The 18580-nt window shown below is 42.3% G+C and overlaps 1 protein-coding gene across 1 annotated transcript in view; it reads right to left on the bottom strand.

Annotated features, from left to right (window-relative positions):
- Positions 1–10331, bottom strand: part of DNAJC15 (DnaJ heat shock protein family (Hsp40) member C15) — an 82324-nt gene extending 71993 nt beyond the window's left edge. Inside the window, 1 exon segment of the mRNA NM_001080332.2 lies at positions 10205–10331. Coding sequence (NP_001073801.1) covers positions 10205–10309 — 105 coding nt within the window. The 5' untranslated portion in view covers positions 10310–10331.
- Positions 10332–18580: the final 8249 nt, after the last annotated feature.

The following is an 18580-nucleotide window of genomic DNA, read 5'->3' as shown; positions in this document are numbered from 1 at the left end:
GAAGGAGATCAGCCCTGGGATTTCTTGGGAAGGAATGATGCTAAAGCTGAAAGTCCAGTACTTTGGCCACTTCACGCGAAGAGTTGACTCATTGGAAAAGACTCTGATGCTGGGAGGGATTGGGGGCAAGAGGAGAAGGGGACGACAGAGGATGAGATGGCTGGATGGCATCGCTGACTCAATGGACGTGAGTCTCAGGGAACTCTGGGAGTTGGTGATGGACAGGGAGGCCTGGCGTGCTGTGATTCATGGGGTCGCAAAGAGTCGGACACAACTGAGCGACTGATCTGATCTGATACGTCACCTCGTATTTTTACATGCGGTAAACATTCAATAAATGGTAGCTATTTCAATTACTATATGATATTATACAATCGTTTCTTTTAAAATCAGGGGAAAAAATAAAGGTTATTAAAAAAGAAAAATCTTGGGATGAGCCCACCAGTCAGTGGTGCGCTAAGTTGCTTCAGTCGTGTCCAACTCTTTGCGACCCCATGGACCAGAGCTCACCAGGCTCCTCCATCCATGGGAGTCTCTAGGCAAGAATACTGGAGTGGTTGCCAAGGGGTTTATTAATAATAACTAACTTCTCCAGTCAGAAAACCCTCTGACCTGTCTACTATAAAATAAACTTTAAAAACAAATTCTTCAATAAAAACAAATACACCTGATCTTTGGTATCTCCCTTTTGATCCTTGAGAAGTTAATCCCTTAATTTTATCCCTCCCCTGACTGTAAGAGTGATGGCTGTGTCTCCTGCTAGCACCACCCCCGTCATGTACTCTTAGTCTTTTATTATGCCCACTTTGAATTCCCTGGCCAGTAGTCCTTAAACTCTTTCTTTTGGTTTACCTGCAACACCTTGCAATTTGCTTATTCTTTTTTCTTGGGAAATCAACATTTTCTGAAAGCTACTTTTACTCCTTTACAATAGGGTCTTTTAGTTTAAGGCCATAATTTCTGAAAGTAGCAATGCTTTTAGCTTAAGTTTCATAATACAGTATTATTTTCTTCCTTTTTGAGTTGAGATGAAATGAAATTAATTCTGTTTTGAAATTTAAGAATTTTTAAACACATCTTGAAGCTTCTGAAGGCTCTAAAAATTACCCCCCAAACCAAGACTGTATATCATTTTTTGGAACTGAATTTCATCAATTTCTGATTTCTAAATGATGGAACAGTAAAAAATATGTACAACAAAAAGTAAAAACAGGAAAAAATATGGTAATGTAAAACAGTCAAGGACTTTTAAAGTTAAAGTTGGTTTCATATCCTAGTCTGGTCACTTGCTAGCTCTATGACCTTGAGAGAGTTAATTGACCACTTTGATCCTTAGTTTTCTTATGAGTAAAATGACAAAAAGTAGTATCTAACTTCACTGGTTATTATGAGAAGTGGAAAAATATAACAGTGTTTGATTAATAGCATTCACTAAAAAGTTAGTTCATTTCCTCCCTATTTGTTTGCATATTATGAACTCAATACATTCATAGCATTAATTTTTATCTCAATTGTATATATTCAATGATCAAAAATAAAAATTATTATTAATATATGGGGGCAGGAGACAGGTATGAAAATTTGTACCTTATTAAAGGTTGAAAAGATTGAGAAGCATTGTTTAAGGAGAAACAAACTCAGAAAAAAGTTTATTAATTATATTAAGAAAGATTATTAATAAAGAAAAGACTTTAGAAGATCCCACATGGTCACACTTTTTGTTCTGGCTAAAAGTGATTTTATACTATAAGCACCTGAGACAAATCCTCCACAAAATCTCAGTTAAAAAAACTTTATCATATTGATAGAATATAGACAATAAGCAGTGCCAGAAATAGATACACTGACACTTAAAAATGAGAGTACAGCAGTCAACAACTCTAAGCTGTTTCTAAACAGTAGAATATCACAAGTTTTCTAAAACGGAAGGAATGAATGAGTTATGCCAAGTGGGAATATAAATAAGGTATCAACAAATTTGGTATCAACTCCAATACCTTGGCCACCTGATGCAAAGAGCCTACTCACCGGAAAAGACCCTGACACTGGGAAAAATTGAGGGCAGGAGGAGAAGGGGGTGACAGAGGATGAGATGACTGGATGGCACCATCGACTCAGTAGACATGAGTTTGAGTAAACTCTGGGAGACAGTGAAGGACAGGGAAGCCTGGCGTGCTGCAGTCCATGGGGTTGCAAAGTCAGACACAACTTAGCGACTGAACAACGTAGTGTTAGGCACTCAGTCGTGTCCGACTCTTTGCAATTCCACGGACGGTAGCCCCCCAGGCTCCTCTGTCCGTAGGATTCTCCAGGCAAGAATACTGGAGTGGGTTGCCATTTCCTTCTCCAGGGGATCTTCCTGACCCAGGGATCAAACTCAGGTGGCAGATTCTTTCCTGCTTGTGCCACCAGGGAAGTCCTTAACAACAACATGGCACTTACTAAAACTTCTACTTAAAATTCTCTGACAGGGGCCATAAGGTTCTCAAACCGAAACTACTACTCAGCCTTTTACAAAAGAGGTTTGCTGCCCTCCAACCTTGAGGGTGGCAGGGCTGGCTCACTCATCTCCCCGACACACCCAGCACACAGCTTCCACATACTTGGTGTTACAGAAGAACGATTAAACTGAAGCGCATCGACAGACTTTAAAAACAGAGTTGGAGACTAACTATGTTATCAGAAGTATCAAGCAATACAATTCCCAAAAGTTGAAAAGCAACATCAGAAGAAGTCAGAGTATATGTATACTCTGACTATACTTGACATTTAATACATGGTCTCTTTACCATTAAAAAAAATAATAATCAGAGAATCTCATTTATGACAGTCTTTTTTATTCATTATGTCCTCTAATCTTCCATTTTTCTTTCATCTAGTTGTTTCATTCCTCTGTTAATCATTAGGTAGAAATGTATAGAGCATAAACCATGCCTGGTAACACGTTGAGAACTGAGAGAGTAAAGATTTTTAAAACTGTCTTTGCCTGTAAAGAATATCTAATTTTAGTTTAAAAGACACATTTCCAAGAGAAGAAGCACTATTTAAATAATGCCAGCAAGTCAACAGGTGGGACAAGTCAGGTATCTGTTATCATCAACTAGTTTCAAATATTCACCAAAACACACACACACCGAGAAAAATTACTTTAAATGTTCCACTATCATGAATCAAAGCATTTCTGAGAACAGGGAAAACAGTGCACTCCAGCAAAGCCGCTGCTGCTGGTGGGCGAGAAGGGGATGGTGGAGCATAAAAATTGTGTACAAATTCCCTAAGGCATTTTATTCTTCCAAAACAGCATAAGCAGTAAATAACCTTCTAGATAAATATAAACTGCCTGAAAGTGTTATAAAATGCTAAAACTTCTATCCTGAGACTGCAACATTTAAGTTCAAGATAGATAATAGTTGTACCAGAGGGAAATAAAAGTAAAAAAGTATTCAGCCTCAAAAAAGTAGTTGTGATGGAGAAAGCAAAGATGGGAGACCAGTCACTCTCTGAAAGTTCACTTAGCATTTATTTATAAATACACACTTATTTAGCATCTATGCCAGGCCTTGTGCTAAATTCTGGGGAAAAGAGTAGTGAGCAAGACATATACAGACCCTTGTTCTCCCTTCGTTAACATAAAGGAGAAATCCACCAGAGAAAGAACACACTCATCAATATGTTGAACCCAAGGACTTCCTGGGTGGCCCAGAGGTTAGGAGCCCAGCTGCCAATGCAGGGGACATGACCCTGGGCCTGGTACGATCACAGGTGCCATGGGGCAACTGAGCCCATGTGCCAGAGCCCATGCTCTGCGACAACAGAAGCCACAGCAATGAGTAGCCAGCTTGCTGCAAGCAGAGAAACCCGCTCGCCACAACTAGAGAAAGCCCGCATGCAGCAACCAAGATCTAGTGCAGCCAAAAAATAAACTAAAATTTTAAAAAAGTATATGGAACTAAACATCCCTGTTTATTTATAAAGCCACTCAGTAGTAATAAAAGTTAACAGCTGTTCTTTAAATAAGCAACTAAGTGACTACCATGGTCAACTGTAATGCCAATCACAGAAGCAGGTGAGTTCTTACCCTTGAGACTTCACAACGCAGGTGCTTATACAAAAACAAATAATTTTGATATAAGAAATAATTTAATAAAAAACTGTATGACTTTCTAAGGAAGTACTGAGGATGAAACAACTTTATTCTACTAGGGGACTAGAGTCAGGCAAGGTGTCACATCAATAACCTGAGTCTTAAAAAATTAAAAGGAGTTTGGCAGGCAAAGAATTTCAGATGAGGAGAAAACTACAGTAGGTAAAGTCACAGCTCAGGGTACAAACAGAGAATGGAAAATGGGGCTGGGTAACTCAGTTTATTTAGGGGTCAGTTCATGAAGACTCCTGTAGATCACAATGGTATATTTATACAATTTAAACAGTTACCACGGAAGTTTGTTGTTGTTTACTCGCTACGTCATGTCCGATTCTTTGCAACCCCATGAACTGTAGCCCACCAGGCTCCTCTGTCCATGGGATTTTCCAGGCAAGAATACTGGAGTGGGCTGTCATTTCCTTCTCCAGGGACAGAACTCACGTCTCCTGCATTGGTAGGCGGGTTCCTTCTTACCACTGAGCCACCGTGGAAACCCATGGAAAGTTTGGACCTTGGTAAATTAATAAAAAGGACCTTGGTAAAATAATTTTAAAAATTTATAGTCCTATAATTAGGCCTGAAGTATAGAAAAATAACTGATAGCAGTGTGACGTTTAAAACTATAAAGGATCAGAGCAAAAAGACCTGTTTTTAAAAGGCTATTACAACAGGCCAGGGTAGAGATGATAAAAACCAATAGTGAGAAGAGAGAAAAAGGAATTACAGAATAAGTATCTTTATGGACTGAAGATATCTTGATGGAGGTAAAAGAGAAAGAATGATGATGGCATTATTCAAGGTAGGCGACAGACAAGAATTGCCATGTATGGAGAGGGGATGTAATGAACTACACTTCAGATAAGCTGAATCTTGTATTTTTATTTGTAGGATAAAATAAACTCCTTCCATTCCACAATAACAATTACTCATTCAACAGTTTATTTTTGAAGTGCTTACCATGTATCAGGTACCATTACAAATGCTGGAAATACAGCAAAGTCCCTGTCCATGGAGCTTACATTTTAGCCTCCTCTTACAATACAGTGACAGGAACACTATTCTACAGGAAAAGGAACAGCAAGGAAATAGGGCAAGGCTGAAAATATGGGCATATAATAGACAATCCATATGGTTTCTTCAAAGTGAAGCTTCAAGGCAAATATTTTAAATTCAAATTGCAATTGAAAAACAAAAGTGGTCTTTTTTGGGTAATGAATAAGCAGCTGATAATTTTCATGTTTGATATGTTTTGATTTTCATGTATCAGTTTTGCTTGCACAGAAACATATGTGGCTAATTTTCTTAAAAGGGTGTGTATGTGTGTGTGTGTGTGTGTGTGTTCAGTCTTATCTGACTCTTTGTGACCCCATGGACTATAGCCTGCCAGGCTCCTCTGTCCATGGAATTCTCCAGGTAAGAATACTGGAGTGGGTTGGCATTTCCTTCTCCAGGGGATCTTCCTGATCCAGGGCACCAAGGGGACCAAGGGACAGAAGCCATGTCTCCTAGTGGCTCCTGCATTGGCAGGCAGATTCTTTACCGTTGAGCCACCCGGGAAGCTAGCTACACCAGCCCAACAACACTAGGAGGAATGCTCTTTGGGAAAGTACTAAAATTAAAAGGCTACCACATCATACAAACTGAGCATGGTTCAAACTGCTTCAAAGATTGTTAATATTCTTCTCTAAAATCTAAAGTTTCCTTTCTACTTGTCCATGAGAAGCAGCTTTGCTAAAACAAAGTTGACTGTGACCTCTGATTATGAAATATTTAATTGTAAGATATTTTATTCAAAGTATTACACAGGTGTTTCTGCCTATATGTTAATCTTTTTAATCTCTCAAACAGGCTAGTGAACATGAATTCTTAATCCCCAAGCTTATCTGAGACAGAACTATATATGACTACAGATACACATTTCAAAAACTTTAAAGTAAGTTGCATCCTTTTAAAAAATGATATGAAAAATGTCTTCAATTCCTTGACAAACACTTTATTTTCTACTATTTTCAATGAGATGAGTGAATGCATCCCATACCTAAGTTATCTGTTCTTTGTTACACCACCTTTTGTCACCTTCCCATCACTCTCAGGACCTCTGAGTTCCCCCAAGGTTACTACTACCAACTTTCTTATCTTTTACCTCATCACGGGTCACTGCCTGCACCAATGATTCCCTACAAAAGCAGAAAAGACCCTTAGGGGCCTTCTGAAAATCTGTGAGGACATTTTGGTTGTCACGATAAGGGATAGGAAGGCGGGTATTTGATGGATGGGAACTCTTGATCCTAGCAGTCCTAAAATGCATGAGACATCACTGGACAACGAACTGGATCCCTTAAGGTTTCAAAAGACTCCACTGGACACTGAGTAGGTGAAAAGCCTGCGTACGACCATCTTAGTCTAGGACTTTACTACATATAACATTTGTGTTAGTGAAGACTGAATTTTCCAGAAGTGCAGCTACCATGTAGATTGAAGAAAGATTCCACGGTTTAACCAAAACTTGTTCACAACTTGGGAGAAATTAGTTTGTTGATGACAATGGCACTTACGGTATTTGAACTGCCTGTGTAGTACATCTGAAATCAGCCTGCATTTTTGCAATCACACTCACAATGATTTCTGTGGCCTGGTGCAATATGCCAGCAACTGATCAGTACTTCACTGTGTCTTCTAATGTAATCATACTTGAGCACTTACATATTTAAATAGCAGACATGTCATTTTCTAATAAAATACTTATTGCACCTTTATGCTTCAACTAGAGCAGTAGACTGCTTTTTAAAAATTATGTTTATGGGTATTTTTTATTGACTATAAATCTTTAGGATATTACAGGAGACTTTCATATTCGTTATAAAAAGGAGACACTGGGCTAGAAAGGTTTAGAATCACTGGCCTACACATTAGCCTCCACGTGCCTGGACTACTGAAGATGTCTCCTGACTGACAGCTTAGATTCTCTACATGCCTTTTCCGAAGTATCTACAGATGTTAAAAAAAAAAAAAAAAAATCACCATTATTATTTCTATCTCCAAAATACCACAGGGTTCCAATTGCCTTGCAAATCAGTCCAGGACTGAGATTTTTACAATTCTCCATAAAGAGATGAGCTCTACCCAACCTAATATCTTATCTGCTTTATATCACAGATAGAACACTCCATTCTGAAAGGCTTATTTCTGGGAACTATAATCAATATTTTGTAATAACCTATAAGGGGAAAGAATCTAATATATATATATATATATATATTTATCTCAATCACTTTGCTATGTACCTGAAATGAGCACAACACTGTAAATCAACTACAATTTTCTTTTTAAAGTTGAATAATGAAAAAAAAGAAAGAAAGAAAGCCTTATTTCTAAGGAGTCAGCAAGTCACAGTAGAAAGAGTGTTAGGGGACTTCCCTGATGGTCCAGTGGCTAAGAGTTCACGCTCCCAATGTAGGGGGCCCTGGTTCAATGCCTGGTCAGGGAACTAGATCCCTCATGCCACAACTAAGAGTTTGTCGCAACTAAAACCCAGCACAACCAAATAAATAACAGAGAGCGTTAGGATTTAGAACCTAGGTCTGCCACTTATTAGGTGAAATACCCTGGATGAGTTACCACTTTCTGAGTCTCTGTCTCCTCATTTAAGTGACAACTGAGAAGGACCTTGCTCACAGGGTTGCGGTGTGGCATGAATCAGACACAGCAAGAACTCAAAGAGTTTGCTACGTCAAACCTTTATCTGTTTTGTTCATTTACTCATTCCAAGGATGATACCTGGTAGGTATCCAGCAGTGGTCAAGAAATGTCTGTTGAATGAAAGCATATTGTTTTCTGAAACTTTTCCAGCCCATCTGACTCTGTTCCAGAAATTTATCAGTTAATCAGGTAAGAATAAGTTGCGTGTTCTTTCATGCATGCTAAGCTGCTTCACTCTTTGCGACCCCATGGACTGTAGCCTGCCAGGCTCCTCTGTGCATGGGATTCTCCAGGCAAGAATACTGGAGTGGGTTGCCATGCACTCCTGCAGGGCATCTTCCCAACCTAAGGATCTAACTGGTCTCTAGCGTCCCCCACATCAGCAGATGGTTTCTTTACCACTAGCGCCACCTGGGAAGCCGCACAAATTGAGTGTTTACTAGAACAAAAGGGCTTCCCTCAGTTGGTAAAGAATCCTTCAGTTAGTAAAGAATCTGCCTGCAATGCAGGAGACCAGGGTTCAATTCCTGGGTCGGGAAGATCCTCTGGAGAAGGAAATGGCAACCCACTCCAGTATTCTTGCCTGGAGAATCCCATGGACAGAGGAGCCTAGCAGGCTACAGTCCATGGGATTGTAAGAGTCGGACACAACTTATCGACTAAAGCACCACCACAGAAGAAAATACCCAGGCTCTGCTCTTAAGAAACAAAAAAACTCTGGAAAATGACAGGGCAACATAAAAGACGTCACAAGACTGTGTATGACTAATCAACCAACAGTAAGGACATTAAGTGCAGTGTATCTAAGGGCAAGACACATTACTGTGGGTGGGATCAGGATGGAATGTGATGTGAATAAGAGATAAAAGAGTCAAGTTTCCAGATTTTTCTCCAATTAATCCATTCTTCTCACACATAGCCTGAGAGAACTTTACAGTAGCCCAAACCTGTCTCTCCCCTAAAGCTCATCAAAATGGTACCAATGTTCTCAGCATTCACCTACCTATTTATGTGTTGCTTACCAGAAGCTTCCATGTCCTGGTACCCACCATAGGAGAAGAGCACAGATTAATAGAGTAGCCACTAACTACAGGTGGCAACTGAGTACATGAAATGTGTCTAAACTGAAAGATCCTGAAAGTGTAAGTTTCACTGGATTTCAAAGACTTAGTACCAAAAAAAAAAAAAGTAAAACATCTCATTAATAATGTTTATTTGATTTCACGTCAAGACATCACTGTGGACATACAGGATTAAATAAAAACACATTGTTAAAATTAAATCCACCTACTTATTTTTCACTTTTTAATATGGCTACAAAAAATCCGTATATAATGGGCTTCCCTTATAGCTCAGTTGGTAAAGAATCTGCCTGCAATGCAGAAGACCACGGTTCGATTCCTAGGTCGGGAAGATCCCCTGGAGAAGGAAATGGCAACCCACTTCAGTATTCTTGCCTGGAAAATCCCATGGACAGAGGAGCCTGGCGGGTTACAGTCCATGGGGTCCCAAGAGTCGGACAAGACTTAGCGACTTAACTACTAGGGAAAATCTGAGAACACGTATGTGGTGGACTTCCCAGGTGGTCCAGTGGCTGAGAATCTGAGGTCCCAATGCCGGGGACACAGGTTCCAATCCCTGGTCAGGGGACTAGACCCCACGTTCCACAACTAAAGAGTTCACACGCTGCAACTAAAAACCCCGCGTGCCTCAACGTGCCACAACTAAGACCCGGACCAACCGAAACAAAAAGGAACAAAAACACGTGTGGCTCGCAGTATGTTGATACTGGACAGTTTCTTTTCCCAGCTCTACAATTCAGCCTGAAGAGACCCCTTGCTATGAGCCCTGTGTCCCCTGAGCTACGACTTTGTAGGTACTACTGCTGGCATCTGAAACACTTTTCCCTCCTCACCGAGTTTGCTGCTACTCAATCTTCAGATCTTAGCTTCACACCGAAGGTTACACCGCTCTCTCCAAGAAGCCTCCCCTGGCCTCTCACCCTCGAGCCCCGACAGACTGGCCTGGGGTCTCCACCTAGGATGCGAGCATCCATCCCACAGCTCGTCACACAGCAACTGCTCGCCTGGTGCTGGTCCGTCTCCCCGAGAAGAGGGGAAGCGCCTTGAGGGACCAGAGAGTCTCCCAACACGCCGACTCGTCGACGCGGGGCACAGAGCAGCACGAACGCTGAATGAACGAGGGGTGGGTCAGAATGGATGAACAGCCGGGACGACCCCGGTTCGGGGTAAAGGGGCGCAGAGGGGCGCGGGCAGGGCCTGCGGGGCTCCAGGGGGCGCCAGCGGGCGTGCCCGGGCAGCTCGGAGCGGCAGAACGGCGGCAGCTCCGGTTAAGACTCACCAGCCCGCGGTCGAGGTCGGCGTCCGACGGCTGGGCGGGGGGCTGCAAGGACCCGGAATAGCGCAGGCCATCGCCGGCAGGCGCGACGCCGACCCGGGCAGCCATGGCGGCGCGGCTCGGGACCCTCGGAGCGCCGCGGTGCCTACGGGGCGGCCGCAGGGACAAACTAGTGAGGCCGGGACGCGCTCGCGGGTTTCACCTACGCCACGCCCGCCTCGCTGGTGGAGGCCGCGGCCCCAGGGTATCTCGTTCGCACCCAGCTTGTGCCATCAAGTCGTTTGTTTCCCATTTGCAGACCTCCGGGGACAAAGCCCGAGGAGCTTCCTCCCCGCATCCTTACAATCTGATGTTAGATCTGGTGTTGAGCCACACGAGGAGACATCCTGAGATCTCAGTGCAGTGACTGAAGTTCCCCGAAAGTCCCTAAGACCCACACCATACCCGCTCCCCTACACACACACCTCAACTACTGATGATACTTCTGTTTAAAACCACAATTCTCCCATCCACGAGGGCAATCGAAGTGACCATCTGTTTATTCCACCCCTTCCCCACGTTGGACTGGCTATATTTAAGGTGAAATTACAAAGAAACTTGTTTTATCTTCCACCGACAAATGGTTTTGCGCTGACTTGGATATAGAGAGACCCACTTTGTTATTGTCCATCCTAAAGGAAATCAGTCCTGGGTGTTCATTGGAAGGACTGATGCTGAAGCTGAAACTCCAATACTTCGGCCACCTGATGCAAAGAGCTGACTCATTGGAAAAGACCCTGATGCTGGGAAAGATTGAAGGCATGAGGAAAAAGGGACGACAGAGGATGAGATGGTTGGATGGCATCATCAACTCAATGGACATGAGTTTGGGTGGATTCCAGGAGTTGGTGATGGACAGGGAGGGAGGCCTTATGTGCTGCAGTCCATGGGGTCGCCAAGAGTAGGACACAACTGAGTAACTCAACTGAGAGTGTGGGCCATAGCAGAGTGAGGGCGAGTGAGGCTGTGAAATGTGTGGTTAGTGGCTGGTTAATTTCATATATTGATGAGTGGGAGGATTATTCCAACTCTTTTTGGGAAGGGGTGGAGATTTCCAGAATTTGGGTCACTGCCCACTCCTTGGTCTTTTGACAGTGAGTGTCATGGCACCTCTGGGGTGTCATTTCACTTGCTGATGGAGGATCAAGGTCTAGTCTTGTCTGCCATTTGATTCTAATCGGTTTATGTTGCGTCCTTGGGCTAAGTCATTCTTTGAAAAGTTGTGCCCTGCCCCTTTCGCTCCTGTTACAACACTACATTCAGTAGACTTTTGTCTACTAAAAAAGATCCACAGTGTGAAAGTTGCCAGTTAAGTTTCACCTGGGGCAAAATGAGAACTGCAGCCTGGGAGACATTACCTCAGATAGCTCTGAGAGACCGCTCTGAAGAGGTAGTGGGGGAAGGTCAGTATATATGATTTTGGTGAAGGGGGAGCTCAGAGCAATCAAGCACCTAACTTTCAAAAGGTTTTCTGCTAGTCAGGAGAAACTGATGTCACCATGAAAGAATTTAGTGCTTTTCTAGATATGAAGACATGCAAGGATTGAGATCATGAAATTTAGTTCCTGGAAATATTTATCTAAAGACCTGTCCTCCAGTTCTCCTGGAGCACAAAGTGCGTCTTTCTCCACCCTTAACTCCCTTAAGAGCCTGTTGACAGTCAACAGCTGCAGCACAGGGTTTAATCTCAGAGGGTTCATTTGAGAGGCAGATGCCGAACCTCTTGGCAAGAGTGAATTTGTAGTTGACACTTTCTTAAAGAAAAGCAGATATAGGCAATTTATCTTAGATATATCTCAGTAAAAAAAGGTTTTCAACATTTTTTGTTTAAAAAGATTTTGGCAAAAAAAAAATTGACCTCTGTGTGCCTCAGCTTCTCATCAGTAAGTGAAAGTAGAAGTCACTCAGTAGTGTCGGACTCCTTATGACCCCGTGGACTGTATAGTCCTGAATTCTCCAGGCCAGAATACTGGAGTGGGTAGCCTATTCCTTCTCCAGCAGATCTTCCTGACCCAGGAATTGAACCAGGTTCTCCTGCATTGCAGATAGATTCTTTACCAGCTGAACTACTAAAGTGAGGGATAATAATAGCACCTCCTGTAAGAGGAGTAAATGAATTGACTTTTGTAAAGCTTTTAGAACAGTGCTGGATACTGAGTTAAATTCTATAAGTATTAACTACTATTTTCCTTATATTACCTCTTTCATCTGTTTGCTTCCTTGTATATTTTCTTCTTGCTTCCCAGCCCCAACTGTTATGGGAAGGGAAGGGGGCAAAGCACAGTATTTAAAAGAATGATACAGTCTGAGAATAGGACATAAACTGATTATAACCAAATAGGTCCAGGATAGCAAACCAGCTGACTTCCACTAGACCTGGAGCCTCAAGGGTTCCGAACTTGAGCTTACCAGTCAGAGGGGCTGAAGAAGGAAATGGCAACCCACTCCAATGTTCTTGCCTGGAGAATCCCATAGACAGAGGGCCCTGGAGTATCGGGCTAGAGTCCATGGGGTCACTAACAGTCAAATAAGACTGAGCACAGCACAGCACAGGCAGAGGGGCAGGATTCCCTGAGTCAGGACATTATGAATGATTATAATAACAAAACAGGCAAAAAAAAAAAAAGGGTTAAAGTCAAAGAAACAGATCTAGCACGGAAGTGTCAAAATTGACTCTTCTTTGTTACAGATAGATTACCAATGTAGGAGAAAGTAAAGGCAGAATTGAATCAGAGGACTCTCATTCAAATAAAAGACTTTGGCTCTAAAAAAAAAAAAAAGAAGAAAAAAAAAAGACTCTGACCCTGCAGATAAACATAGAGTACGTGAATAGACATAGACATAGTGAATCTAGTGTATGTCTGTGGTAGTAGTAACATAATAGCCCCTCCTGTGTGAGGACTAAATAAACTGACTTTTGTAAAACTCTTAGAACAATGCCATATACCTAGTAAGTTCTAGAAGGACCCAGGCAGGAGTTGGAGAAGTTAGTGCTCAAGTTGGCCATAGAAGGGTGACTACAAGTTTGCTGGACAGATAAAAAGGAAGCAAGCTTGGGGGGATGAGACAATGAAAGCATTGTATACGAACAGTCCTGAAAGTCATTCAGTTTCGCTAAACTTAAAGTACTTTGGCCACCTCATGCAAAGAGTTGACTCATTGGAAGACTCTGATGCTGGGAGGGATTGGGGGCAGGAGGAGAAGGGGACAACAGAGGATGAGATGGCTGGATGGTATCACTGACTCGATGGACATGAGTTTGGGTGAACTCCGGGAGTTGGTGATGGACAGGGAGGCCTTGGCAAGCTGCGATTCATGGGGTCGCAGAGTCGGACACAACTGAGCGACTGAACTGAACTGAACTGAACTGAAAAGTGTGAAAAAGACAACAAAGTTGGATAAGGGTAGACAGATAACCAGACAAAGACCAGATATGGAGCAGCTTTGTTTATTGAGCAAAGGCATTTAGATTTTATTTTACAGGTGAAGGCAAGACATCAAAAAATGTCAAATATGGCAGTGATATGATCAGATTCTGGTAGTCATGTGGGGTCAAAAGAAGGAGATCATCAAGAGTTATTTCAGTGGCCTGAGTAAGAATAAGAGATGTTGAGACCTAAACTAGGGTGCTGGCAGACACATGGCAAGACGTGTTGTGACCTTTAGTGGTTTCCTCCCCACGTTCAATCGGTCTTGGCCCCACCAAACAAGGACCCAAGGACTGACTGTTCCCTGCTCTCAAGAGTGGACCCACCACTCTGGCCATGATGTTTGTTCATGGATGGGTACACAGCCCTTCTGGGACACAGGGATTATTGGAGAGGTTTACTGGTTGCTTCAGGGAAAGCAGTTTCTTCCTATTCAGGTGAACATAAACAGAGTAGTATGCAGCCCTAATTGTGGTTGACAGTTGGCTGACAACCGTGAGCTAGGGTGACCATGTAATTTATCATCCCAAACTAGGTCACATCTGAATGAAAGACAGTGCTATAAATAGTTGTGTTAGGACAATAGATGTAACTGGGAGTGTCCTGGCCTACCAGGACATATGGTGCCCTGATCATTAGAAGGCTAGCCTGAGGATGCAGCAGACGCCATTGAAAGTTACAAGGAGGTTAAGAAGAAACCAAGTCCTTAATCAGACTTCACTTGAAGTTTATTCCATCTCTGAAATTTATAGTTTTGAAGTGAAAGTTATCTTTATTTTACTTTCTCTTTAATTTTGTACTTTAAAATGTAAGCATTTAAAGAGTAGAAAGAACAGTATAATGAGACCTCACATCCCCTAAGTCCAGATTAAACAATTGTCAAGATTCTGCCACAATACTCTTCTCTATTTTCCTTTTTTGGATGGAGTATTTTAAAGCAAATTAAGATACCATTTCATTTCACTCTGAATATTTTAGTTTATGTTCCTGCTAAATATAGACATTTTCTAACACATCATACCATTGTGACATCCAATAAAAATTAATAACTTTTTTTGTCATCTAGTTCATATCCAAATTTCTCACAGTGTTACAAAAATTGTTTAAATAGCTGATTTATTGATGTCTGGATCCAAACAAAGCCCACACACAGCAGTTGATTTTTGTGTCACGTTAGCTTCACAGACTGTGTGGATCACAATAAACTGGAAAATTCTGAAAGAGATGGGAATACCAGACCACCTGACCTGCCTCTTGAGAAATGTGTATGCAGGTCAGGAAGCAACAGTTAGAACTGGACATGGAACAACAGACTGGTTCCAAATCGGGAAAGGAGTACGTCAACCCTGTATGTTGTCACCCTGCTTATTTAACTTATATGCAGAGTACATCATGAGAAACGCTGGGCTGGAATAAGCACAAGCTGGAAATCAAGATTGCCAGGAGAAATATCAATAACCTCAGATATGCAGATGACACCACTCTTATGGCAGAAAGTGAAGAAGAACTAAAGAGCCTCTTGATGAAGGTGAAAGAGGAGAGTGAAAAAGTTGACTTAAAGCTCAGCATTCAGAAAACGAAGATCATGGCATCTGGTCCCATCACTTCATGGGAAATAGATGGGGAAACAGTGGAAACAGTGGCTGACTTTATTTTTGGGGGGCTCAAAAATCACTGCAGATGGTGACTGCAGCCATGAAATTAAAAGATGCTTACTCCTTGGAAGGAAAGTTATGACCAATCTAGACAGCATATTAAAAAGCAGAGACATTACTTTGCCAACAAAGGTCTGTCTAGTCAAGCTATGCTTTTTCCAATAGTCATGAATGGATGTGATAATTGGACTATAAAGAAAGCTAAGCGCCAAAGAATTGATGCTTTTGAACTGTAGTGTTGGAGAAGACTCTTGAGAGTCCCTTGGACTGTAAGGAGATCCAACCAGTCCATCCTAAAGGAGATCACTCCTAGGTGTTCATTGGAGCGATTGATGTTGAATCTGAAATTCCAATACTTTGGCCACCTGATGCAAAGAGCTGACTCTTTTCAAATGAAAAGAGTCATCTGAAAAGACCCTGATGCTGGGAAAGATTGAGGGCAGGAGGAGAGGGGGATGACAGAGGATGAGATGGTTGGATGGCATCACCAACTCAATGGACATGGGTTTGGGTGGACTCCGGGAGTTGGTGATGGACAGGGAGGCCTGGCGTGCTGTGATTCATGGGGTCGCACAGAGACAGACATGATTGAGAGACCGAACTGAACTGAACTAAATCACAAACATCCTTTTCCCCGCATTTTTTCATACCACTTGCTGTCAAGTGTCAACTTTGTGTGCCTAGTGCAGTGAAGCCAAACAGACCAAAATGTCAGAGTTTGGAGCAGAGAAAGGTTTATGACAAGGGCCAAGAAAGCACTACAGATGGCTTGTACTCGAAAACTCTTGAACTCCCCAGTAGTCTTGGAGGAAGAGGTTTGATAGGCAGCATGGGGGGTGGGCTGCAGTGTGAGACTTTCTTCTGATTGGTTGGTAGTGATGTAACAGGGTGGTGTTCTGGAAATCACTGGGTAGGGGCCTTAGTTTCTGTAGAAGAACTCAAAGATATTGTTATATGTATCCCTTGAGGAAGAACTAGGATTCCGGCTTATCACTGCTCTGTTGCTTTTCTACTTTTGCCTTGCTTCTGTGTTTGTGCTCAGCCGCTCAATAGTGTCTGACTCTTTGTGACCCCATGGACTGTAGCCCACCAGCCTCCTCCATCCGTGGGATTTTCCAGGCAAGAATACTGGAGTGGGTTTCCATTTCCTACTCAAGGGGATCTTCCTGACCCAAGGATTGAATGCAAGAATTCAATCTCTTGCATCTCCTGCATTGCCAAGCAGATCCCCCACCACTAGCACCACAAGGGAAGCCCATTTGTTTCTGTGTTCATTTGTTACCAAACCAAACTGGGGTCCCCTCACCAATCTTCTGACACTGGGTTGTGGTGAGAGAAAGTGCTGGTGCTTATTGTAAGGCATCAGACAAGGAGCGCGGGCAGCTAATGCTCACAAAACCTGAACTCCCCAGTGGGAGAAGAGCTGGAAGTCAGGGAGAGTGGAGTTATGAAAGCCAAGAAAATTTCAAAAGGGCTGAAATAATGAGAAATGCCACGTACCCCCAGATAATGAAAAAAATGTGCCCGTTGAATGTGGCAAGTTGAATGTGGTTGCTGGTAGAATTTCACCCATACTAAAGAGATAGTCATCACCACCCACACCACATTTTAGAATATTCTACAGAACATCCTTTTTACAAAAGGTATAAGGAGAGCAGTGTGCAATCCTATGTCTCTCTGTATTGATAACAGACAGTTTATGTAGCAGGAAGAGAAGGCAAAACTAGCTAATTTGGATTTTATCATCAAACAGATGATTAGGTTTTTAAAATGACTATTTGTTACTCTTGTGATCACTTGCATATTTGCTAAAATGTTCACTCTTTAGAACTTCAGTAGGATGACAATGAAATGATCTGCCTTCTCCTTAATGATATTTGCTGAACTATCTGAAACACAGCTGAAGAGTGGTTTCAGGACTGTATTTCTAATCTTCCAGATTTTTGAAAACAACAACAACAAAAATGAATCTAAAGGAAATCACTAGTGATAAGTCAAACAAAAGCATGCTTTCATTTTTTAACTCCAACATGTATTTTCAAGTTGACTGCCAACAGCTGGAAAGCTGGGCTTGGCCTGTGTCAAAGGCAATAAACTAAGTGCCCTTTGTGGGGGTGTTCACTGTCTAATCATGGAAAATGGGCGTCAGCATCGTGTGGTTTTGTCTAATGGTCCCCCCGAGCAGCATCTGCAGCTCAGGTGCCAGCTAGAGATAATCCCATGAACGAAAACCTGGCACCAACACCCATACGTTATTTTCTGGATCCAATTTACATTTTGTGCTTTTGTTTAGCTGAGCCAAAACAGCATAAACAATGCCAAACCCAGTTTTCTGATTATTTTCAGGCTGATTGAATCTGGCACATGACATGGTTTTATCTAATTAACCCACATGTGGTACAAAACAAAACAAATTTGAAATGGAAAGCTCCTTCTGCCTTTGTTGAAAGACTGAGGTGAATATATAATTATTTTTTTCCTTGTCTCTCAGCCAAATTTATAGTTGAGAGAGGCGGCCTTTTTCTACAAGACAGCAAAACAAGTTTTGTGTTATTACCTCACTATTACAATGAAAATTTAGTGTGTTCTACATTTTTCCAAATCCAGCCCTTCCCTTGTGTCTCTCTGTCCCCAAAGGAGGAGAAGTGTGTGGAAGATAGGTTCCTAATTGTGGTATGATAAGAAATGTATTTGGTCTTTGTCCATGGTCTGGGGCACAATGCTCCTAAAACACTTGGGATTTCCGCTGAGAAGCACCTTTTGTTATTCCTAGGGAGTTGCTTCTGAGCCCCTCTGAGTTTAAGCTAATAAGGTGATTTAGGGTGGGGCCCCCAGTAGCCTTCCCAGGTAACCCTAATGGTAGAGAATGCGCCTGCAATGCAGGAGACGTAAGAGAAGTGGGTTCGATCCCTGGGTCAGGAAGATCCCCTGGAGAAGGAAATGGCAACCCATTCTATTATTCTTGCCTGGAGAATCCCATGGACAGAGGAACCTGGTGGGTTACAGTCCATGGGGTTGCAAAGAGTTGGACACGGCTGAGTGACTGAGCACACACACCCCATACACCCTGGGTAACCTTAGGATAAGGATAGTCAAAGGGATTAGAAGTTTGAGATTTTTAGCCCCACCCACCAACCTCTTCATCTTCTGAATACCTGTGACCCTCCCCAAATTTATATGTTTAAATCTTTTCTTTTATTGCGACCCCTGGGGTATACACCATGTTATATATTCCTCACCCCTTAGTGTAGATGGGA

This window comes from Bos taurus, chromosome 12, assembly GCF_002263795.3.
Source record: "Bos taurus isolate L1 Dominette 01449 registration number 42190680 breed Hereford chromosome 12, ARS-UCD2.0, whole genome shotgun sequence".
NCBI classification, from domain to species: domain Eukaryota; kingdom Metazoa; phylum Chordata; class Mammalia; order Artiodactyla; family Bovidae; genus Bos; species Bos taurus.
This window is presented reverse-complemented; position numbering and strand designations above follow the sequence as displayed.